A 26222-nucleotide genomic window follows, 5' to 3' on the forward strand; every position below is an offset into this window, starting at 1 on the left:
TATTTTGGTGTTTCAACATGATTGCATGAGCATATCATACCTTAGTATCGATACACTCCGCGGCCATTTCCGGAAGTGGCCATCTCCCATCATCTTTGAGATACTAACTAATTATGATCGGCTGTAGTGCGATGGATACGTTTTGGACCAATGATTGTTAACAAATTGATTTTTAAGAAAATATACGTACCCTGATTATACAGGCAATACATTGTTTATCTGCACTGTTTGTAATACATTTGAAACTTTGTTTTCTTTTAAATTTTCACTCTCGTCTGAACCTCGGGTACAACACCACCTGATTGTACACTTTTACCTATCCCACGCACACTAACCACCATCAATCCAGCTGAAAAAACCCCAACACAATAATAACATGATGAAGGGTTACATAAAACTTCCGATGACTAAAAGTGCTCTTTTTTAAATTAAAAAGCATTGTGTATTCAGTTACATCACTATACTTTGCTGACACAGATTTTATAATCATATGAACAAGGATAATGCAACAAAAATAATTATGAACACTAATTAATACCACATCGAGAGTATGTGTCTGGAAGGGTATCTTACAATTCAAATATCTTTGATATTTGTGGAGGCGGTCCCATAGGGATAGAAAAAAAAATAATGCATATTAAAATATAAAGTGCTCAAACTTTCATTTGGTGGTTCACAGACCCATAGAAGACGTTAATTGAAAGTGGACATTTCTATTATTGGATACAGTTTGATGAAGCTTTGGATATACCCCACGTTGTTTTAATCGACATTGATTTCTCGGGCGACGACAGAGTCCACGGCAGGAGCATTGACCTCAGCCTTCCTCCCTTCTTTTTAAGCCTTTGAAGACTGGTCCTGAAGCCTACTTGGGCGGGTGTCTTTAGTATGTATGGGAAGTGCGTGTTATGAAAAAAGCTGCTCGTCCTCGGCGGGTTAAATACCGGAGCTCCGGGTATATCATCAAATAAGCGTCTTTCATCTTATTGTAATCGGCTGCTGTCTGTTAGCCGTTCCTTCATAAAGATCACCATTAATTTACAAGTAATGAGTTTCTCTCAGAACTACCAACATGAATATTTCACTTGTGTAGCTAGAGTTTTAAACTTTGTTTTAACCTATATCGGAACATTTAGAAAGTTCCTTCCTTTTTTTGGGGGGGGGGGGAGGAGAGGCGAATGTTGATATACAGGAGTCTCATAATACACTGTAAAATCAAAATCATGCATGTTTCATCTGGACAAGCTTGCAAAAAACTTCCTCACCTGTAGATGTTACACGCACTATTGTTGATTTTCTTTCATGAGTACTAAGGAAAGTACATCCTTGTTTTAATAATATAGAGGAGCAACTGTTGCTGTATTATAGGTCAAGCAAAAATTCGCTACGTGTTAAAAAAAGAATTTAGTATATCTAGCATGACTTTTTTCCAGTGGTCTACCCACGTGTTTTTCATTTTGATTTTGTTTTGTCTGTGCCCCTATATCTGATTTATGCAAGTACCTATGTTTCTGTTTTATGAATATTATCGTGGCTCTTGCACAGACATGCACGTGGAAGACCTATATGCATAGTATTATTTCACTTACGTTTCTATCAGGAGCTAGAGTTGGATAGAATCTCTCTCTCTCTCTCTCTCTCTCTCTCTCTTTAAATCAGCATTCTCTTTTTGTTATTGGGCTCTTCCTGAGTGACAACACCGGTTTATGCGTGTGTCCCAACCTCTGCTCACTTTTACGAAAGAAAGGCAACATACAGCGCTATTAGAACGAGAAATGCTGGTATTTAAAGAAATGTGTCACAATGTAGCCTACATTGTGTTCCATTTTTGCGCACGCCATACGACAAAGTAACATTGTAACGCTCGAAATGCGGGCAAGAAAATTTGTCCCATGTACAAGAAATGTGTTCGAATTTCTGCGCACACAGTCATGTTACGACAACTAAGGTAACACAACGCTCTTAGAACAAGAAATGCAGGTACGAAAGGTGTCCCATGTACAAAAAAAGGTGTTCTATTTCTGCGCATTTCATACAAAAAAAAAAAGGCAACGGACGCTCTTTACAGAATTACAAAGGCAGGTAAGAAAACAATGTGTTCCATGTAAAAGATTGTGTTCCATCTCTGCACCGATATGCTACGACAAAGGCAATACAACGCTCTTAGAACTACAAATGCGGGTAAGAAAATGTGTCCCATGATACTCAAGAAATGTGTTCCATTTCTGCGCACACTAAAGTAACGACAAAGGTGTAACACAACGTTCTTAGAACTAGAAATGCGGGTAAGAAATGTGTCCCATTTACAAAATACATTTTTGCGCACATCGTATGACATACAGGCAACATAACGCTCCTAGATGTGTAGAACTAGAAATGCGGGTAAGAAAATGACTGTGTTCCATGTAGGCCTACAAGAAATGTGTTCCATTTCTGCGCACGCCATACGACAAAAGCAACATAAAACTCATAGCACTAGAAATGCGGGTAAGAAAATGTTTCCAATGTACATAAAAATGTGTTCCATTTCTGCGCACACAGTCATGTTGCGACAACAAAGGTAACACAACGCTCTTGGAACAAGAAATGCAGGTAAGAAAATGTGTCCCATTTACAAGAAACGTGTTTCATTTCTGCGCACACATGTTACGAACTTACGACAAAGGCAACAAAACACTCTTGGAACTAGAAATGCAGGTAAGAAAATGTGGCCCATGTTCGTGAAATGTGTATATTTCGATCTCCGCGCACATACATTGTACGTTACGACAAAGGCAACACGACGCTATGAGAACATGCAGGTAAGAGTGTATCGGGTAACAAATAATATTATATCTCCACCAAGGATGGTTTTTGCTGGGTACAGTTGTTCGTTGTCTAGCTGTTTATTCAAGCATGAAGAAGTGGTGTGAGCAAGAAGTTTTCTGAAGAAATACTATACTGTCACGTTGCCTGCATAATTAGGCTACATAATTTAAAGTAATGATTATCTCAATAAAACCTGATGTCTGAAAAGTAATTTGCCATAAAAATAACGTTGCTTACGCAAGGACCTTAACCAGGAGAATGAACCACTGTTTCTTTGAACAACCACCTGACGTTATGAAAGCTAGAAACGTCTCATCTATCTCGAAGAGGAAGATAATATGTTTGTCAAACATGGTCGCAAAGCTTCCTCTCTTTTGTGTTGTTTCTTTCTCTCCCCGATATTATATTAAATAATTAATAATACAAACTGCATTGTTTTTTTCTTTCATGTAAGTTGAGTTATATCAAGGAGGTGTTACCTCCCTGGTTATATTCAGTCATTTACGTATCATTATTTCGTCTCACCTCCCTGATCTGCAGTAGGCCTATCGTAAATCACACGCTGCGATCATTCATTTCCAGTAATCTGTGCCAAACAAGTACATTTTTGTTATGTTTTGTTAGGATTTTTACTTTCTGCGTGTTGTGTAACTTTTGATAACGGTTCCGCTTTGTACACTACCTATCACAGTGTTTTGTCCAATAATGTTGAATGAATAATGATAATGATAATGAATGTACGGATAGTAATGTTAATCAACTGAAGTCGGATTCATCTCCGCCTGTTTCGCTTTCACTTTTCACCGCCTCTTCTTCTTCTTCTTCCTCTTAATTTTCTCCTTCTTCCTCCTTCTCCTCCTCCTCCCCTTCTTCTCCTTTATCTTTTTTTGAACTTTTTGATAACCCGATTTGTTTTTTCATTTCTCGTTTGTCTATATTCTGCAACTTCTTTCCCCACCCTCACATTCTAAATATGTTCTATGTCGGAGAGCATGATGGCCAATGATTTCAGTATGCGATTATCGGATCTTCTTTGCACATTAGAATAGAGGACATAATGTTTGATATCAGAATTTTATGTAACATAATAATGATGATAATAATAATAATAATAACAATAATAATGATAATAATACAGGGTACCTATATATGCACCAATTTCACGTAACTAACGTGCTTAAGACGCAGTAGGAAAAATGAGTTACGAAGTACAAAAATCATTACACAAACATGCACATGAAAATGAATGACACGATGATAATGAACGTACTGGAGTTGTTTACTGAACATGACATCTGTGCTCATTTCATAAGAGATATTTGGATATAGCAACTCTTGGTGGAGTGGTAACTTCCCATAGCAGCAGCCAATCAGGAAGCTGGATTCTCGTCGTTACCATGACGATTATACAACTTTTTTCTCAATGCAAAACAAAACCTCAGTAATCAAGATCTTCTTCTTCCATTAAAGATATGAGGCAATAATATTATTCAAGTTTTCGAAATATCATATCTATCAATCTGATGTTTGGCAGTGTGCGTGTGTGTAAGAGTGATTTGTGTATTAAAAAAAAAATCATTGCTCAGTGTTATATGACATGTAATTTAAATTAGAGGACACGTTACGCAGAAATTGGGATGATATAATAGATTGATGCGAAGTGGCATTTCAGACAGATCAGAATTACGACTCCCATTTATTTTCGGGGTTGATTACTTCCTTTCGTTGTCAAAGTAAACATCCCGCACACATTCTGTCAGCAACAATTCAGTGACATCTGCCATATAATATATATGCCTGAGATGAGTTTTACCACTGATTTCAATTACTGTAGGCGGTTATAATTACGCTATAGTGACTGAGGAGAGTTAGATGCTATGACTCGTAACTACGTACCTGCCGCTAAATTTAGGATGTACAAGGCTGCGTTCAATCGTCTGTGTTTGTGCTTGGTGTACACCATGCATACCAGTGTGTTGCCGAATAACCCAAACAAGCAGACGACATAGAGGAACGGTAACTCGAACCCCACGTCGATGTACACGTCTGCGTAGTCGGCATCCAAAGCGGAAAAGTTCGTTTCATATTCTTCCATGTATTGTAGTTCAGATGCTGTCGTCATTTTGATTCGTGCCCGGCACACACTTGCGGTGGTGGTTGTTATCCCTCCCCCAACGTGGTATGAATCGAGCTCCTTCTTGATATCAGATTGTCAAGTATGATAGGAAAGAGAAACAAGGTCTCTGCAGTCTACACCTGTGACATTTGTTGCAAAAAGTGGTCAACCAGCTCTTAATAGCAGTTGCTCATTGATATCCACATCTGATTCAACTGTTGGTCACTGCCAAATATGGGAGCTTTCTGGTTCATTTTAGCCGAACAGCTTACTACCGTGGCGTAGGCCCTAATTGTAACTTGCGTCAACTGCCTACAAAGAATTACAGACCAGAGTTTTGTGGAACGGTTCTGAATTCAGCCTTGTAACCGTTGCGCCTTGCTTCGCTTGGCAGGTTACGTCAACTATTCGTACCCAAATTAGGTACAGAGTACAATATTATTTTCCACTGGAAGGATTGTGTGACCGGTGCAACCAAATGGCCGAGCTCTTTTCTATGGGTAGCAATCTGAAGGACTGCGCAATCCTTTAGAGCAGGTGACACGGGGGTGATGTACCATAACAGTGGAATAATAAGATTTGACATCCCACTTGTTTATATGAGTCACGTCAGAGCTTTTCTTGTTAACGTTGTTGTGCACCCATTAAAAATACTCTCCAAGCGAGAAGTAATGTCCCCAAAAGACGGACAGCGTGACAAAAGCGAAGAACGTAGTTGTGCACAATCGACTACGTTAGCATTCGGAAGAAGGCTCATTACAGAAATGCTCCATGAAGTCTGTGACGATGCTATCACTTTTCACTTCTTCCAGCGGTCCCAGTAGTCGTTATGGTAATGAATTCCCTGCGAAAGACGATTAAGTACCTTCGCATGCCCGGTGCGCATATCCTGCATTGGCTCATCGACAAAGCGGCATTTATGAAAGCAGCACACCGCCGCGAGCCCCTGAGATTTTCCCAAGCAGCGTCCATAACAAGTGGCGCCACCTCGCACTATGCGGACAAGCTTGGCCCCGTTGCCAGAAACTTTGCGTTTAAACGCAACTTGCAACTAATTGTTACTGGCCAATCAAAATCATTGTTGCATGCATGTCTTCTTAATAGGGCAGACCCTGAGCCAATCAGAATGGTTGTTTCAAAATTAGCAATTATTTGCAATTGATTGCGACTTTCTTGCAACGGGGCCCAACTGGACGGTGTCTGCCGACGGCGACGCTCGCAACGTGAAGTGCGTATCAGTCGTAGTGCGCACGGGGTGTGTGTATGGTACTAGTACTCCTTCCGAACAAGGACCTTCATCAGCACTGTACGACTTAACCACTTTGGTAATTTTAAAGGTCGTATCAAATTACGTATATAGTTTGAAAGCATTCAGAAAACCTGTCTCGACAGCTGCTAATCTCAACCTGCCAAGAGGATTAATTAACACTTGCCATTGGCAAGCTTAACATTGTTCAAATTACACGTACAGAGGATATGATAAAAGGTGGAATTACTCTATATAGGTCTAGCCTAGGCTATTCGTGTCACAGTGATATTTCCTTCTATTTTTTTTTCTTGCGGAAGGGAAGGGTATATAGCCTACTTGGCCTACTTGTAGAATTGACACCAAAGCCTTAGACTAATATTATGCTTGCTTATTACTACTCCAACTTCCCAGTTGTATGACAATGCTCTCCTTTCACGATTATCACTTTTTGCGCCATACTAATGAAATTTTTGAAAAAAATATGATGAACAGTTTGTGACTTTTTATTTTATGAAAAATAACAATTTTCGGCTTGGTAATGTTAAGAATGATAGCCAGAAGCGTGAAAACGATAATAGCATGCAGAATATCCCTAATAGTGTAAATTGACCACTTGAGGAAAGATGTTCATGCCATACGCATAGGCGAACTAGCAGCTGCCCATATGCCGCCATGATCACGGGTAATTTTGTTTGCTTTATTTTTGATGATAGTACACACACACACACACACACACACACACACACACACTGATATACATACATGTATATGTAGTTGGCTCGTGTGTGTGTGTGTGTTTTTTTTTTCTTTTTAAAGAGGTGTAACCTTACTGTAATAAAGTCGCCGACATCAAGATTCTGTTGTTTAGTATTTTCCTGTTTTGAAGTACTTTAAATTTATAAGTGTAGTGAATTGCAATACACATTGCTGGGGTCGAAAGACCTCGTATCTCAAATTTTGGTGAAATTGACTTCTTTCAGATCAGTCAAGTCGATCCTGTCCAAATCCTAGCTGTCTTACTCCAAAAATGGCATATCAGAGGAAAGGCTCTCCCATTTGATAGTGCTTTGGCTTGCTTGTGCCACTTTTTTGCTCTCTTGAACATTTGACTTCTTTTTTTCTTTTAGATGCGAGGTCTTGTCGTCCCAGCGACATAATGTTGATAATGTTGATAAAACCGGTCATGTAAAGCTGAGTCGATTTTGATAACAATCTTTTACTTTTTTTTTTCAAAATAAACTGTGTGAAGTATTTTCTCCCCTTTTCGGTAAACCATAGTATCGGATCAGAAAACACCACGTCACTCAATTATCACGTCACTCGATTAATTTCTTACGCATCCGGGCTCACACATACACACACACCCACCCACCCCCAACACACACATATACGCACGTTGTGTACACACGTGCACATATAAAAAATAAGAAAAGAATTATTCGCTGCCCTTTTGCTCACATAATTCAGATCAATGAGGTTCGAAAAAAGATTATGATTCATGTTTCTTCGTTCTTACGTTAATCTTAAAAATGTGTCGTTGAGACATTATAGTGACATATTATGAGCTGATAGCAATAATATCGGCGTTTCATCATCATAAATATACCTGACAATTTCGCCTTTCCTCTACATTCGTGTGACGTTCAATCTATGTCATAAGTACGTCATCTTCATAAAGAGAGATGACTGTTGTCACTTTCAAGGATATCATTATTTTCTTTCACGAGTCGATTCAGAGCATTTTATTAGTCAAGGAAATGGGAACGGAAGGAAGGTCTTGAGGACGGAAAACAGACCGTTCCAACAGGACAAATAAGTTGTGAGAGACTAGAAGTACTTGATCTAAATAAGTAACTGTCAAGAGTATTTTTGCAACATAGGCTCATCTTTCGTTTTCCTTATTTTTCAATAGTTCTATTTTTTTTTTTTTTTTTATGGGGGGATGGGTCTTTTTGCCAAGTGTATTTCCGCACATTTTCCACCTTCCCATCTTCCATACTTGCCTCAATACTTAAACCAGTCATTGAATATTAACAGTTCTTTACATCTTTGGTCATGGATAGGAATTTGAGGCAACTATGATTTCTATTTGACTACTGTGCTCATAACTCATATAGGCATTATTTTCGAATGGCAGTACAGATGTGTAATCAACGAGATGAGCATGTAAGTACCTTTTTGCAATTCATATTTCATCGATTCACGCTTTGAGAGTAGTTAAAAACTCAAACCCATGCAAACAGTTTAGTCTTTTGAGTCTAGTTTGTTTGTTTGTGTATGTATGTGTCTGTGTGTGGGTCTGTGTTATGTATCTCTTCTTTCATTCGTCTATACTTCTTTTTTTTTTTTAACACAAGAAGTCATTGAGAAAATGACTCGTGTCTATGTTTATTTTATCTCGTATTTGTCATTGGCGATCTCTCCCCCGTGTAAAAACGAAATTATCTCCATTTTGTTCTAATTTCTTTTCTGCGCGCCACGCAAAATGATTCATTTTGTGACAGAAAAAGAAATGCTGACAGGTATTATGACACTGGAACCAACTCAGGATATAATATAGTCCATTATTATGTCTGTTTGTCTGTTAAAAAAAATCGTTATATTATATGCGATGAAGCTGATATGAGACTCGTGGCGAATGTCATAGTTCACTTTCCGCGACTGGTTCTCAGAAATGAACTTTGTATGTTATTCGCGCGCAACATGAAGATTTAATGTCCATACGGGCGGTGAGTGGGTAGAATGACAGGTAATCACCTAAATGACTCAAATTATATTTTAGACACCAAGGCTATAGATTTGATCCATAGGGCGCCGCCTGGCATCATCTTGGTTTTAATGGTTACCAAGAACTCACTAGGCCGTACGAAATCATGCATGCATTGCCTGACAACCAACCTTTATTACGTTGATATGCAATAATCATGTCATGTCATTAATCAATGATTATCTTTTATGATTATCATACATAGAAAACATGAAAATGTCGTAAAAGGAAATTGCGCTATGTATTCAGAATGAAAGAATACTCCCATCCCAATACTGTTAGTATTTCATAGCCATAGTCAAACAGAAGTTTGCTAGAGGTATGCTCGAGGCTTTCCCTACCTAGAAACAACTCAAGCAGGGTATACCATTAACGCCAAACGCAGCGTAATTATACGATGTCGAGTTATTAGAATGTTCAACATATTTTGGTATCCAACATCCATTCAATTTGAACCCTCAAACAACTTACTATTGGTTTGTACATTATTTTTCAATTGAATCTATTTTTAGATATCAGTTCATATCTATAATTTATATTTTGTCATATTTGTGTAACTCTGTAATTGTGTAGATTTGTGTTACGAAAATTATTGTTAACTCTTCACTCTGTTGATGTAGTGCAACATTTTTTTAAAAATATTTTTGTTTGTTTTTATCTCAATCATTTTTATCATGTTAACATGACTCATGTACAGTGATTCATGGCCCCATTGCAAGACAGTTTTTGTTGATTGGGTATTTTTATCTGTGATAAAATAAAATGAATGAAATGAATGTAAAGATATGAACTTTGTGGATTTGTGTGCGTGCGCGAGTGGCTCCGTTTGTCAAGTTTCTGGTGAATTCTCGTATTTTTTTTTTTCACACTAGACAAACACAAACAAAGTTATTATTATCCATAATGTCGCATACGATAGCGTACAAGGAAAAGTACAACGTATTTCACCCAATTCGATGGAACTCGACTTCTCACGAAATAATGCAAACACGCACACACACACACACACGACAATGGTGGCGTAGGTATAGATCCTACTAGAAATCAAGTCACGGACACAAGCAATAAACACACAAACACACACGCACATACACGCACACAAATTTGCATACACAAATCACGCAAATACAACGTCGTATGCAGGCAAATTGTAGGAGACATGCACAAAACTACTGTTCTGCATTGCAAATTATTGTTGAATTTATATGGGGGAGTACATCTGTATAGCTATATATAATTATATACAGTACTTATCTTACATAATTGTACAACATTATGATTAAATGATGCTGAAGAACATGCTTCTTAAAACGCAAGAATTACATTCTGCAAGGAGACAAAGTTCAAACACGTACATCGCAATTACCCTGACAAAGTACAATTCTCTACAGGGGCGGATCCAGGAATTTTGTAAAGAGGAGGCGCCTTTACAAAAATTAAAGGGGGAGGGGGCCGCTCCCCAATTTTTTCTTTTTATTTCTTTTGTTTAAACAAAAAATAAAGAGGGGGCGTGCGCCGGTGAGCCCCCCTCTGGATCTGCCACTGCTCTAGATTTTAACTCCTTGACCTCAATACTTTGCCTGGGATTCAAAGAGCAGCGCGACAACAAAATTACACATTTACTATTAAAAATCTAAACGCAACTCATCGAGGTATCAACCAATCATAAAGGAGATTCCTTCACTTGTTAGATTCTGCAATGCTTATTGGCCATGTCGTCTTGCTCTAACAGATCACAGACTAGCACTGAGCGTATAATAATGCTGTGTAACGTGTTCACATACATCATACACTCAAGTACAATTGTACATGTCGTTTCAAGTCCTTAGTAGCAAAAGTAATGTAAAACGTACTGCTTTCACCACGCATCCTCCTTTTTACACACATATCAGAAAACCACGTGTACATCATTCCCGTTGGCCACATATTCTACAATATCTGCATTTCAATATATTGCAAAATACATCATACACATAACATCGAACACAAGCTGAAAAACACCATTAATCTGTCATTTTCTCGAATACCAACTTTTGCTGGAGCTGCTTCTTTGAAATATCCTTGAAATAGAACATGTACAAAATACATTTCACCAAAATATTTCATGATATAATAATAATAATAATAATAATAATAATAATAATAATAAACTGCTGTTGAAGCAGTCTTTTAGTGGACCGACACCATTGTCCATTATAACAAATAAAGTTTGCAAATTTCGTGGATGTAAGCTTGGCTTTCTGTTTGTGGCTTTTCATTGGGTCGCCAAACACAAAAAACCAGGCTACATCCACGAGTGCGCAGATTTAGACACTACATACAGTGCCTATTATCTCTATCATTTCATTGCAACAGTTGAGGACAAGTCAGGCAGTGAAATAAAGTTCTTTAACCACAGTGCAGTCCCATCATTCCGTATGGTTATTTCATTCATAGCATACAGATAAAAGCTCAAAGGTGTCACAGTGGACACTATACATTGTATATGGTTTGAGGGGATCCCATTTGCCTTCAGAAGCATGAAAGCATCCTGCAGCATGCTGTTCCTTGTTAATGTTTGTCCATTCAAGGCTGGTTGATAACAAATGTCCTCCCCCCCCCCCCAAAAAAAAAAAAAAAAAATCATAAGCTGAATGGAATTGATGTTTGCTGCATTATATATATATATATATATATATATATATATATATATAACATAATTACATGTATATACATATACATATATATATATATATATATATTCAAAGAAGACAAAGAAGAAGAAGAAGAAGAAGAAATCTATATATTTTTTTAATGCAATTTGTCTGAATTATACCCTCATCAAAAAAAAAAAAAATGCTTGTTTTCAGGTAGGTTTTTTGACCAATGAAGGCTGACTGGTCTCTATGGCACAAAGTCAAAGAGGTATAATGCTGTATGATTTAATTATGGATCAATAATGAGACAATCTGATTCCTCGTACTGAGCTGAGTACTTATGTGCTAAAATTCCTCTGGGAAAAGGCCCTGTTGCATAAAAGAAGAATATAATCGACTGCAGTTTGCAAAAATAAAATGCAAGACACCTAAATGAAATGTTACATTGCGTTTGATCCAAGTTGCAATTGATCGCAATTCACTCTTTTATGCAACAGGCCCCAGGTGACAAACAATTAGCAGTAGCTGCTGTCAACACTCCTTGGAAAATAAGCCACATAAAACACAGACTTGGCAGTGTCTGTATTCGCTACAGACACACAGCTTCCTTATCCTATTAAATCACATACTTTAATGCTCCACATTTTATGAAATTTATATATATCCCTGCGAAGTCTAAAGGAAGGAAGCTGCTTGTGCATGAACATAATTCCCCTTCATGATTCTTTGTAAGTAATCCTTACCAGAATCACATCAAATTTTTACAAAACAGTGTAATAGCAACACACACATGTTTGAGATTCAAATTCTGTAATGCTGACATTAGTCTGAGCAAAAAACACCTCTAGCACAGACAAGAACGGCATTTCTTGTGAGAAAATAGTGATAAACAACTCCTCCAATGCAGTCAACCTCGACAGAGGAAATAAATTTGATGCAGAAACACAGAGAGGTCATTGTGTACGAAATGAGTTGGAGAACCTTTTGATAAACTGTTTGTATACACAACCAACATACCATACACTGTTGCTTCTACTTCACTACATGTACTAGAACCACCATCAGTTGCACTTAGAGCTTCCAATATCACGTTCACATTATAAAAGTTGATACTGCTGCTTAACTTATGACATCAATGACAGACAAGACCAGAGAACAACTTATCCTTCTTGGTTTTTGCTTTCACTATTTTTTCTTGTCATCAGTGACATCGGAAAATTGCGACACAACACTATCAACAACAGTGACTTCGTCTACAGTTCTGATTTTCTAGCTGTGTGATCAAAATATAGTTTATATTATGCTGTGTTACCCATTCATACGAACTGAGCAATTCTATCATTTGATTTGCCAATTGAAGGTACAGAATGAGTTCTAGCAAAACAGGGAATACAAATTAACAGCACGCACAGCAAAAGACTTGTTCTCTACATCTGAACCCGTGTTGACATTAAGGTTGTACATGTAACGAGATGCAATACATCATAATGAACAAAAAAGTTGTCAAATTCCACATTTTGTCGCGATCGCACCACTGATGGCCGAGATCTCATTGGGGGGGGGGGGGGGGGAACTCCGCGCCTGATTAGGATTAAGGATGGGATGGGGGTTGTACATGTAGTTCCATCTCATCCTAACCATCACTATTAAGGGTAGTTAAACATCACAACTGCAAAGCCCAAACATATTCTGGCATATGAAGATTCAATCTATTTCAAGAGACACTATCCATTTAGCTGTAATGGTTGAATTGCTCAATTTTGCTCAATATTCCTCAAAATCATGAAAACCATGATTGCTAGTCTCACACAAAACAGTTATTGGTCAGTCTACCACACAATGGGATCCATGAGTGATCTTTAAGACTGTGCGCTTCTAAAGTAACATCAATTACGTCATTTTAAAGGAACATATCTCAGTGTTACAAAATCTGCATCACTGGAGATGAAATCACTCCTGCATTCTTTATTGCTCTGCACAAATATTTGCATAATATAAATCCATCTCTGAAATAATATCTACAACCATCTATGTATGTAAAATAAGAGTTTAGGTTGGGAAGGCTCTCTGCATAAAAAGCAATGTTTGAAATCAAATACAAATGTTATGGCTTTCAAGCAATGAGAAGCCATTATCACAGATGAACATCTTATTTTTGTATTTCATGCAACATATATTGTAGCTCAAATCACATCATTCTCTGCAGTACTTGAATACAAATGTCTACAACCTGGCAAATAGAAATAAAAACACACTCAAACACACACACACACACACACACACACACACACTTGCTCACGTCAACTCCACTATACTGAAGTGTTCAACTGGATCAGGAAAAATAAAGCAACATAATACTCAATATAACTTATCAAAATTAACACTTCAGCAAGTTCTCACAAAGAACATAAGGCATTTTTCTTGCAAGTTCTTTTGTTGTCATGTTGAAACTAAAATTCCTCTCCATTTACCTTTAAACGTATATCAACATTGGGTGGTAAGATTTGAAACGAACACTCTTTTCAACTACAAATCAGTAGATCATCAGCCACTCGCTGCCTAGAGTAATCACACGCCGAGATGATTACATTCATATCACATGTACTTCAATCATGGCAACAGCGATAGTGAGGGTTTACACTTCAAACTCTGGAAAAGTATGACGTCATTCTTCTCTCCATGTGATGGCTGAAAATACTTGTTTTTGTTTTTTATTTGTGTATGTGTCTAATTGTAGCAGATGTTTCCTTCATACCATTCCAAGTACTTGGACCGAAGCTCAAGAGCTGTCATCAGAACAAAACTTGACCACAGCGCATCTTATAATGATAATGATAATATGAATTTACATTGTGCTAAATCCACTCGGTAGAGTGCTCAAAGCGCACACATGCTACCATTACCCGGTCTCTGGATACATTTGATTTCCCACCAGCACTGACAGTGCTCACTTTTCCACTCCCTGGGGAGCAATCCATCCCGTTGCAGCCATTTTACATGTGTACATATGCTGATACACTAACATTAAAATTCTCATCCTACTGGGTACCCATTTATACTCCTGGGTGGAGAGCAGCAATGTGGATAAGGTGCCTTGCTGAAGGGCAAACGTGTCGGGCTCCGTGGGGCTTGAATCCACAAACCTAAATCACTTTCTATGAAATTTATGCATATTTGACAGAAAGGGTTAATTTGGGTCATTACCCAACTTCCTAATGGACCGAGAAATTTCCAAAGATTCTACACAAGACCAACCAGGCTCCTACAGACTAGAGGTAAACATGCACATCCATTAGCCTTGCTGTGCCCATGTAATCAACCGGCACTTTCCACACACCTGTGTTCCCACGGAGCAAAAATTGGCCTGCAAATCATAGTGTGCTTTATAGGCTAGTACTTCAATCTTTTGAACTTTAATTCTACTTAATTTCTGTTGTCTTCCTCTTCAGAGAATGAGAATTACAATAATACATCAAGATTATAACAACTTAAAGATATACTAACACATCATATCAGAGTACACCTGAATTCAGGGCGCACTGAATACTTAATTTACTGACTGGTGGAAAAGCTGACAAAATATTTGGAAAACAAACAGAAAAGAAGAAAGAAAAAACAAGGAAAAGGGAACATTTTAGGACTGAATAAAATGCCAGGATTTTTCGTATATATTTCTGAGTTGCTTGGTACGTATTAGAGGACACAGTCTCAAAACTGACCATAAGATTCTTACCTTTATGACCTCCTACATAGCTTTCTCCTATATGTACATATCAAACATAAATCATATATTCATTTTATTCTTATATTTTCTTTTATTCATCATTTTTACAGCTCTTCCTTCATTTCATTCCGCAGCAACATACATACAGTATGAAGTTTTTACCTCATTCATTAGCATTTTGCAGTAGTCAAGCTTTGGTCTCCTGGCCGTTGGTTTCTTTTCACCTTTCAAGGCAATCACAGGTACAGCTGGAAATGCATTCTAAAAAATTAAAATCCTCTTCATATATGTCGCTGCATTTCTATCTGAGCACCTGGGCTTCCTTGTTAAATGCATCTCCCACAGTTTTTTTTTTCTCTCTGCTTTATCACCTGAAATCAACCAGCAGCATCTGTGTTATTATTTCTCTGTTCAGCACAATTCTTGAGTATACTTTTAACATTTCCTCCTGATACATTGCACATGGCAGCTACTATCTTTTGCAGACCACACCTCCTTCACATGTGCTTGAGGACTAAAGAACCTTTTTGATATCATATTTCAGCATTTCTCCAAAGACACACACATTAATTCTCACACATGGCAGGTCAGAGATGTTGCTGACACTTCTGAACAACTTGAAGTTCCTCTGCGTGTTGGTTGCATTCGAAGAGTTGGGGGGAGGGGGTGCCAGATGCTCCCATGGGGCGAATTCCTGTTATCCCCCGCATCATTCTCTCAGTAGTCAGTCTGGCTTGGCAGATGGAGCTTGAGGAAGTGGGTGTTGGTCTTGATGACGACCTGCTGCTTGAGCTCCTCATAGCAACTCTTGGCATAGTTGATTTGCTGAGAGACCTGGATGACATGAAGTGGTCAGAGAGAGAGAGAGAGAGAGGAGATGAAGGGTAGGGAGGTACACGGTGACTATGGTGATAATTGTGATGATAATGATGGTGGTGATGGTGATGGTGATGATGATGATGATGATGATAATGGTGATGATTCTGACAATAATAGTGGTGGTACTGGTAATGATAGTGATGGTGGTGGTGATGGTGATGGTGATGGTGATGATGATGATGATGATAATGGTGATGGTGATGATTCTGACAATAATAGTGGTGGTAATGGTAATGATAGTGATGGTGGTGGTGATGGTGATGGTGATGGTGATGATGATGATGATAATGGTGATGGTGATGGTGGTGATTCTGACAATAATAGTGGTGGTAATGGTAATGATAGTGATGGTGGTGGTGATGGTGATGATGATGATGGTGATGATGATGATGATGATGATGATAATGGTGATGGTGATGGTGGTGATTCTGACAATAATAGTGGTGGTAATGGTGATGATAGTAATGGTGGTGGTGATGGCGATGATGATGGTGATGGTGATGATGATAATGCTGATGGTGATGGTGGTGATTCTGACAATAATAGTGGTGGTAATGGTAATGATAGTGATGGTGGTGGTACTGGTAATGATAGTGATGGTGGTGGTACTGGTAATGATAGTGATGGTGGTGGTGATGATGATGATAATGGTGATGGTTATGGTGGTGATTCTGACAATAATAGTGGTGGTAATGGTAATGATAGTGATGGTGGTGGTGATGGTGATGATGATGGTGACGATGATAATGGTGATGGTGATGGTGGTGATTCTGACAATAATAGTGGTGGTAATGGTAATGATAGTGATGGTGGTGGTGATGGTGATGATGATGGTGATGGTGGTGATTCTGACAATAATAGTCAGTAATGGTAATGATAGTGATGGTGGTGGTGATGGTGATGGTGATGATGATGATGATGATGATAATGGTGATGGTGATGGTGGTGATTCTGACAATAATAGTGGTGGTAATGGTAATGATAGTGATGGTGGTGGTGATGGTGATGATAGTGATGGTGGTGATAATGGTAATGATAGTGATGGTGGTGGTAATGGTAATGATAGTAATGGTGGTGGTGATGGTGATGATAGTGATGGTGGTGGTGGTGGTAATGGTAATGATAGTGATGGTGGTGGTAATGGTAATGATAGTGATGGTGGTGGTGATAATGGTGATGGTGGTGATGGTGATTGTGGTGTTGGTGGTGATGGTAATGATTCTAATAATGATGGTGGTGGTAGTAATGGTTATGAGGTTGGTGATGATGATGATAATGGTGATGGTCGTGGCTGTTCTCCCCATTATATTGCATAAAATATACATACACTAATCTCAGTTTGTTTGTTTCTTTTTTTTGCTATAAATCACTGAGAACATGTGATTGCTTGATGAAACACCAACTGCTTCTTTTTTGTTTGTTTTTGTTTCCACTTCTTGATGTCTTTGTATACTGGTATTTGGGGCTACATAAGTGTGCAAAAAAGCATGAACAGGACATCAATTCATAAGACACACCCAAAGTTTGGTACATTGCCACAATTGTGTATTCAATTGAACCACTATCGCATCATGTCAGTTGTCATGATCTACATATTAAAGGTACTAGCGTGCGCTTACCTTCTTCGCGATGCGCTCGCTGTCACAACCGACCTTGGGTCGCTCCTTGAGGTCCACGCTAGGGGCCGAGATGCCGGCCTCGGTGTTTGCCATCTTGGTCAGCTCTATGTAGTGTCTGCCCGCTGGATGGTGGAAAAGGCAGAGGAGGAGGAGGAGGATTGAGACCAATGAGGAGCTGATCAATAATTGCTACACAAAGGCCACGCAAAACAAATCTTTCATCTTCAGACTCAAATGATTCAAAACCCACATCAACCTTCTCTAACTGAGCTAACACATCAACCGATGTGTTGGCTCAGTAAGTAGAGCGGCTACCGTCACAATCGGGAGGTCGTGGGTTCAAACCCCGGCCGCGTCAAACCAAAAGACGTTAAAAGATGGGAGTTGCTGCTACCTTGTTTGCCGTTCAACAGTTGAAAAGGTTAGAGCAACGTCGATCTGGCGCTGCTCAGTGGCTGCCGGGCCCACGATCAATTGGGCAAAATGAATTTCCATTCTTGGACAATACATTTGGAGTTAACCCCAAACTGCATCAATGCGATTAACCCTGACTGTGCTTCAACTGCAATTAACAAGGAATATGCCTCATTTGCCCATTGGCACAGATGCTGGTGTGCTTTCTTTGCCAATCCTGAATGTCCAGAAACAAAATGTTAATGAAATAGGGATTACCTAATCCCCCAATTATATCCCTATTGTATCACCATGGCCTTCCTGTTGGTCTGATAGTGATGCACATTGCTACACCGGAGTGGGCTTGCTATCTTCCAACTAGCAGTTAGGTCAAGTTTGGATAGATTACTGAATGCTGAGGAAAAAAAGCTTGGCAAGTTGATGTAAGTCTCCAGGGCCCTGTTTTATGAAAAGTTATAATTGATCATATAGTTCATTTCTATCATAAGTCTATGGCAGCTTGTGTTAAGGAAATTTATCATCGATTATATCTTTTGATAAAACGGGGCCCAGGCATGGCAAGGGCTTTATCAAAACAAGCAGCATATTGAAGCAGCACCATTAAAAAAAAAAAAAAAAAAAAAAAATTGTCAACAGTCCCTCTAACAGTCTGCATGAATTGCCTATCTCAGTTTGTATCACACTGGGATCAGATCTAGTTTACATGTGGCATCAAACTACAAAATTTTGAAAAATGTACGTGTGATCAGCACACCATGAAATGTCAGTGTAAAAATTGTCAAGATTTCTATTACAGGCCACTCCCATTATAATGAAGTCCTTGGGACTGGAAGTTTTCCTACATATATATCTATTTTTCATTAATTGTTTTTTTTTTAAATAACCGAACAGCAAAGTATCATTTTAAAGATACAAAGATGATAATTTTGGAACCTGAATATTTACTTTGTTGTACAAAGATTCTTGTTATAACTGTGTTTGATATAACAGGGGAGTGCATTGTAGTACACTGTTGCTAGTCCTGGGCTGGTCATGTATGAGAACTTCATCCTGGAAGCAGAGTTAAACATGCCTTCAGGTTTGGGATGCAAATCTCCAACTGAGAAGCAGAAAGTTTCTAATTTGATGAGAAAAGAACCCTTTTGGCACTGACCTGACACTCCACTTTAAGAAATAGAAAATACCGGGAAATGATGAATGCATCAAACCATGGACCTACAAATGTACTACAAAACCAGTCCATGATCTAACATACTGTTGGTTTGAAAGTGACAGACAACACACACAGTTGTGGTGATCACCACGTATTACAGTTTGTTTTGTTTTTATTTGCTATTCTTTACTGTGTGTGTTTTATGACATAATATTTATTTGGCTCGCTCAGTTGGTATGATATTTTGTGCACAGATGAGATAGCAAAACCTCATTGAACTTAAATTGCTACCTTCTGACAATATTACATAACCTTCTCCCATATGAACATTAATTATTACAATATTTCCTGATTTTATTCATACCCACATATTTCTGAAATTTCACTGTCTTCATTTCAGAACTGCTTTTTCCATTTAGCAATTTTTTTTTCAACAATGCAAGAACAAGTACCACAAAAATTGACATCAATCTTTTTATCAGTTTCAGCAAGAACAATGCTTTCAAAATTGTCACATGGCTCCAAGACATTAACAATGTATCATGAAAATGCACACAAGAACTATAACTAGAAATATCTACTGCCAGGGAAATGGTAAGTGTGGACAGAAAAAAGTAACATCAGTTTTGTTGTTGTTATCATAGTTGCACATGGTTGATATTGTAACTCGATTTCTCTGAATGTTACAAATAATTTGACACATTTAGCACAAAGGTTAAAGACTTCTCAACTGTTTACAAACAAGATGTTTTGTTACACAGCTGTTACTGCATTCAAACAAGCTGTGCTAAATCTAGAAGGGATATAATGCCTTGAATATGTGCATTTTTTTTTAATAAATGAATTTTTTTTATAAGTGTAAAACTTATTAATACAAATAGTTAGTAATAAAATGATAAACAGAAATAGTTTTCAGAGGTGTGAAATTTGTGAATTATTTTACAGCTTGTTTTAATAAAACACACAAAAGAGAATGCACAAAATTACACTGTGCTGAGAAAATGAAGCTAGTAAAGAACTTAAGGCAAAAAAACCCAACAACAACTAAGAAATATGCCACAATGACTGAAGAATCTTTCACTGAATCTGCTTTATGGTTGGTAAATGCTTTCATTGCCTTGACTGTAGAGAACAAACTGAGTGAAGATCCATAGAAAATGTTCATCAACACATCCTTTGTCTCTTTTTCAAATAATTATGGACAACAGTCCATGGAGTTGGAGTTTGCTGACAAGCAAACATAATCCAACCAACCCAGGAAGCAATACATATCTCTCACTCTCCCTGTGCAGACCATCAGACTAGTGACATATTTTTCCTTCCAGTGACATGGTCTCACAGCAAACATCATTTATGTCCTGAATCTTTTCCTGCCTAATATTTGTGAGAGAAGTGCTATTGCACTATGCTTAAAGGACAAGTTCACCTTCATAGACATGTGGGTTGAGTGAATGCAGCAATATTAGTAGAACACATTAGTGAAAGTTTGAGGAAAATCGGACAATCCGTTCAAAAGTTATGAATTTTTGAAGTTTCTGCTCAGTCACGGCTGTATGAAAAGACTACTATAGCTTGTGATGTCACATGTGTACAACGTTATAAAGAAAGAATAAAGAAAATTCAACATATTTCCATTTTTCTCGCATAACAAAAGAACACTCGACTTCTCTCTTTCAGAAGGCAGGGGGAATAATATTACCCTTAACATACTTCAGTAACAAGTCGAAGAAATTTGCACTTTAAAAATTTTAAAAGTAAAGTTTTGTGAAATTTTCTTTTTATTTCCCTTATATCGTTGTACGCATGTGACATCATACACTGTAGTAGTCTTCTTATCCAGCAGTGACTGCTCAGATATTTTAAAAATTCATAACTTTTGAACAGATTGTCCGATTTTCCTCAAACTTTCACTAATGTGTTCTACTAATATTGCTGCATTCTCTCAATCCTTATGTATATGAAGGTGGACTTGTCCTTTAATTTCACTCTCAACGTTAGTTCACTGATAATGGCTTGATGACCGAGGTCAGACTGTACTATGAATACCTGTACCATGGCTTGATACTAACATTTCTCTAAGGTGGCCCACTTGGGCCACTAAAATCTTTGAATCTGACATTTTGGTGGCCCTTAAAAAGAAATGTAGTAGTCTGAAATAAGAGAACAAAGAAATCAACTTGAATATCAACTATCCAATTGGGCCACCAAAAGATAGTATTTTTGGAAATTGGTGGCCTAACATCAATTCTTAGTGGCCCCAGGGGCCAGGCCACTACTAATGTTGAGCCCTGCCAATAATACATCCCAGAACCAGATCATCAAATTGCAATGAATTCAACTTGTTTCCCCAGTACTGTTTGACAGCAATGTACTATCAATATTTATATGATTTCAAAATATACCCAAAATTTGTCAAAATGATATGGACTTGGCTGCATGCATCCAGTATCCAACCAAAGAACATTAACATAAATGTAAGCTGGCAATGAATTCATAATCATACATCTTACTGAATAGGGCAGGAATGACCTCAAATGACCAAAAAATATTGTTCACAAACAAGTAAACCATCATATCTTATTATGACAGAACTGTCCCAAAATTGTTTTGACAAACTGATGAATTTCCTTTCTGAAACAAAACTAAAAAATAAAATGAAGTTTTAACCCACATAAAAGACCAATATTACATGGAAAAACCCAAATAAACGGAAAAAACAAAAACAGCCAACACTACAGGAATGGGTACGTAAAACAGGCGAAGTACACAGTCCACGTTTTTTCCTATCATACAAATTACATTTTTTTTTTCTTCAGGAAAGTGCACAAACCACATTGATTTAATTTCCCCCTGAAAAGCACTATGCTATGCCTTTTACCCTTCAACAATGTCATGCAATGTCCACACTATACAAATAATGAATAAAATCTTGCAAGAAATTTTATGATAATCTAATTTATTTATTTATTTATTCATTCATTTATTTGCTTATTTATCTACCTATCTATCTATCTATCTATCTATCTATCTATCTGTCTCTTTCAGATTGGGTTTGAAAAAGAGACAGGATTTAAACATTATGAAGGTCATAATATTGACTTAGGATAGACTACTGAAACTGAACAACTCAAAATATTCAAACAGCCACAATGAAAACCATATTTGTTGAATACTTTTATACATTAATTCTACTATTTCATTTCTAATAATGTGCAATGCATCTACATTGTTCTAGTTTCTTATTCTAAAGAATTTGAGCAGAAGCACTGGCTAGTTCTACAGCTTTACTAAGTAGATGTTAATTGAACAGGTACAGAAAGTAGTAAATACGTACTGAGAAATTGTTTCCATTTGCATTGCAGTCAAATGGCACACGGCTCAGCAAATATGTCTTTCTGCTCAAACATGACCGACATGCATCATGAGCAGATGATAAAATGTTCGTTTCACTTTGCCAGTATAAATACATGGCTAGTTTGTTACTTCTTTTAAAAAACAAACAAAAACAAAACAAATCACGAAGAAATATTTAATTGTACACTGACCACTCCATAATCAGGTTCTTTTGGTCAAACTAGTGAAAAAAAAAAGTACTGCGTACAAGCCCAAGAGTGTCATCTTTACTGACACATTTTGGTGCCTTGAAATATTTCTCAAATGACAAATAACGTATGAATATAAATGAACGTTGTTTTCATCCACAAGTAATGAGCAGCAATGCAGAACATTGTAACTGATGTGACTGTTATTGAAGAGAAGTGATTGTCATTACGTAAACTCACTGTATTTTGTATTGGTTTTGTTGGTCAAACCCTGTGAAACATTACTGTAAAACGAGGAATGTTCGCGTGCATTTTAAAGGACAAGTCCACCTTCATATACATAAGGATTGAGAGAATGCAGCAACATTAGTAGAATACATCAGTGAAAGTTTGAGGAAAATCAGACAATCCGTTCAAAAGTTATGAATTTTTGAAGTATCTGCGCAGTCACTGCTGGATGAGAAGACTACTACAGTGTATGATGTCACATGCGTACAACGATATAAGGAAAATAAAAAGAGAAGTTCACAAGACATTACTTTTTGAATAAAGTGCAAATTTCTTCGACTTGTTACTGACATATATTAAGGGTAATATTATTCCCCCTGCCTTCTGAAAGAGAGAAGTTGAGTGTTCTTTCGTTATGCGAGGAAAATGGAAATATGTTGAATTTTCTTTATTCTTTCTTTATATCGTTGTACTCATGTGACATCACAAGCCATAGTAGTCTTCTCATCCAGCTGTGACTGAGCAGAAACTTAAAAAAATTCATAATTTTTGAACGGATTGTCCGATTTTCCTCAAACTTTCACTAATGTGTTCTACTAATATTGCTGCATTCACTAAACCCACATGTCTATGAAGGTGATCTTGTCCTTTAATTTCACAAATTCTGTGAGAGCCAAGATTCGCGAAATTAAAATGCATGTGAAAGTTCTTGTCTACACTATACGTACTGAATGTTAGAGGCAACTTGCAAAAATTTCATGCCGCAAAAAAGGCTGTCTGCTTTAATTCTCGCTATCGCCAATGATGTAAAAAGTACCCGGATGTTGATTTAAGCGTCATTTATGGTGCATTATGGGATAGTCCGGTAGCAAAGTCACATCCGTTCGTACGCGCGTGATACGTGACTAATGCTATTTACACACACAACCGTATTCTACATGTACTTCCTGTTTTCTCGACTTGAATTACAGCTTTAATATGATTTGAAATTTCTCCATTCTTAAGAAATTGCTGTTAATACGACTATTGGTTGTTGCTGCGAAGCTGCCATGTGTTGTTCGCATGACAATAAATGAAAAAAATCTGCAGAAATAGGACCCGGCCTTCCTGGCATGCGAGACGTGACATGGCTGCGTGGGTGAAGTTTGCGGGTGACTCCACAGCGCAGTACGTGCACGCGCGACTCACTAGTAGTGGTAGTAGCACGAGGTATAAGTAGGCCTAGTGCCTACGTACATGCGTACTGTACTTACTTGGAAGAAGTTGCTTCGGAGACAGGATAAGTTCGAGATCACTGTTCATTCCCGATTGTGTTCGCGACATTTTGACAGAGAACAAATTAAAAAAAAAGATGGGCATTCTATGACGATATCCAGGTGGGTGAATATTTTCCAGCATATATTTTCAGCGTATGCAGAGATGACTGATCTGTGATGTGCACATCGATCGCATGATCAAGCAGTACGCTGTACCGGTATGTGTTAGCTTATGCGCTGCGTGCAGTGGTGCATGCTAATGCAAGGCCGGCCGCTGGCGGGGACTCGACTACAGTGTACGAGTATGACAGGCCTGGCCACTCGCTGGCTCGGGCGGTACAGCCGCCTACTGTACTACTACTAGTATCCGTGGTCGGCGCGGCGGTATAGGTAAGGCCAAAAAAAAAAAAAATTGTTGCATTGGCGTAACATGAGATTTTCAAATAGGGTCGGTCGGGCGGATTTTTTTTTTTTTTTTTTTTTTTTTTTTTTTTTTTTTTTGCTACCTGCATTTTACGTGTAAAACTCGTGCTCAGCTCAGTAAACAGTTACAACTGCAGCACCGAATGTGCCGTGTTCATCTATTCTACAAATCATTTATGAGGCCGATATTACTGGAATTATACCCCTTCACAGAATTGAAAGATGTTTTAAATCCCTATCCTGAATGTTTTCACTTCATATTTTACTATTTTGACTTAGATAAGATCTAGATGCAAATTGACCCATATGTACGATCTTTTCATCGCACACGGCGATCTCTATTACAGTCCCACATATACAGATTCGTGTAAGTTCTCCACACAAGAAACCTATGGCAAAACTGTGCACAATACATCGCAGTCTGAATGCTACGTATACACTGAATAAATCTTGTTAAGAGTACGTGTCCGTGTTGGAAACAGATGACGTACTGATCAAGGAAGGCTTATGCGAGGCGCTAGATCTCTCCCTCGTACATCCGATATCCCCAGAGCCGTTTCCACTTCCGGGTTTGTGCGATCGCGATCGCGATCAACAAGATATTTGATATCGATAGCACACAAAAAAATAAAAAAAACATGGGGTCGGCGGAATTTTTAGGGTCGGGCGGGTTACGCCAATGCAACAATTTTTTTTTTTTGGCCTAAGGTACACGTATGCGCACACTAGCGTTGTGCAAATTATGCTCCGCGCCGGAAGTGCCCTTCCTACCAAGTGCACTAAATCTTGACGAAAAAGGCACATCCGGGTACTTTTTACGTCATTGGCGATAGCGAGAATTTGCAAAAACTTCATGCTGCAAAAATATCATGTTTTACAGTAACTGTGATTAAGAGAATCTTGTGTACCGGTAGTCAATGTGTGCACACAATTAAACACATAGGTACAGGTACATGTATATGAAGTAGACACTTGGGCAAACAGACACACAAAACTAGGCATGTAATGAAGGCCTTTAGACAGGAAAAGTGAGGCAGAATCTACAGTAAGTATGATACTTTTTGTCTGTCCTGATTATACATCCCTATGCCTACAGTGGAAATGCTCTCTTCTTTCAAATCATAGAGCATGCCTAATCTGCCTGTGCAGGGGTGGGATACTGGCTCTAAGCTGCTATGTGGGGTTTGCATACTGAACACTGAACACCACACAGTCTTCACAGCATTTTCAGTTACCTGGGTAATATGTTGCTCCATTGAAGCACACTTTAACAACACTGTTTACCCCTTGAGGATGAGTCCCGTCCTCAACGGGTTATACAGCCCGGATTTCACAAATATTCTTCGGGCAGAAGAGTTCCAACAAACTGCACAGCACATTGTGGACTTCGATTATTCTTCTGGGCCTT

At 38.1% G+C, this 26222-nt stretch overlaps 1 protein-coding gene across 1 annotated transcript in view; it reads right to left on the reverse strand.

Annotated features, from left to right (window-relative positions):
- The window catches only part of LOC140238617 (delta-type opioid receptor-like), a 103435-nt gene extending 98505 nt beyond the window's left edge, over positions 1 to 4930 (reverse strand). The window contains exon 1 of the mRNA XM_072318517.1: positions 4705 to 4930. Within this exon, the coding sequence (XP_072174618.1) occupies positions 4705 to 4930 (226 nt within the window). The remainder of the gene's footprint in view (positions 1 to 4704) is intronic.
- Between the last annotated feature and the right edge of the window lie 21292 nt (positions 4931 to 26222).

The sequence above is a fragment of the Diadema setosum genome, chromosome 15 (genome assembly GCF_964275005.1).
Source record: "Diadema setosum chromosome 15, eeDiaSeto1, whole genome shotgun sequence".
Classification (NCBI taxonomy): Eukaryota; Metazoa; Echinodermata; class Echinoidea; order Diadematoida; family Diadematidae; genus Diadema; species Diadema setosum.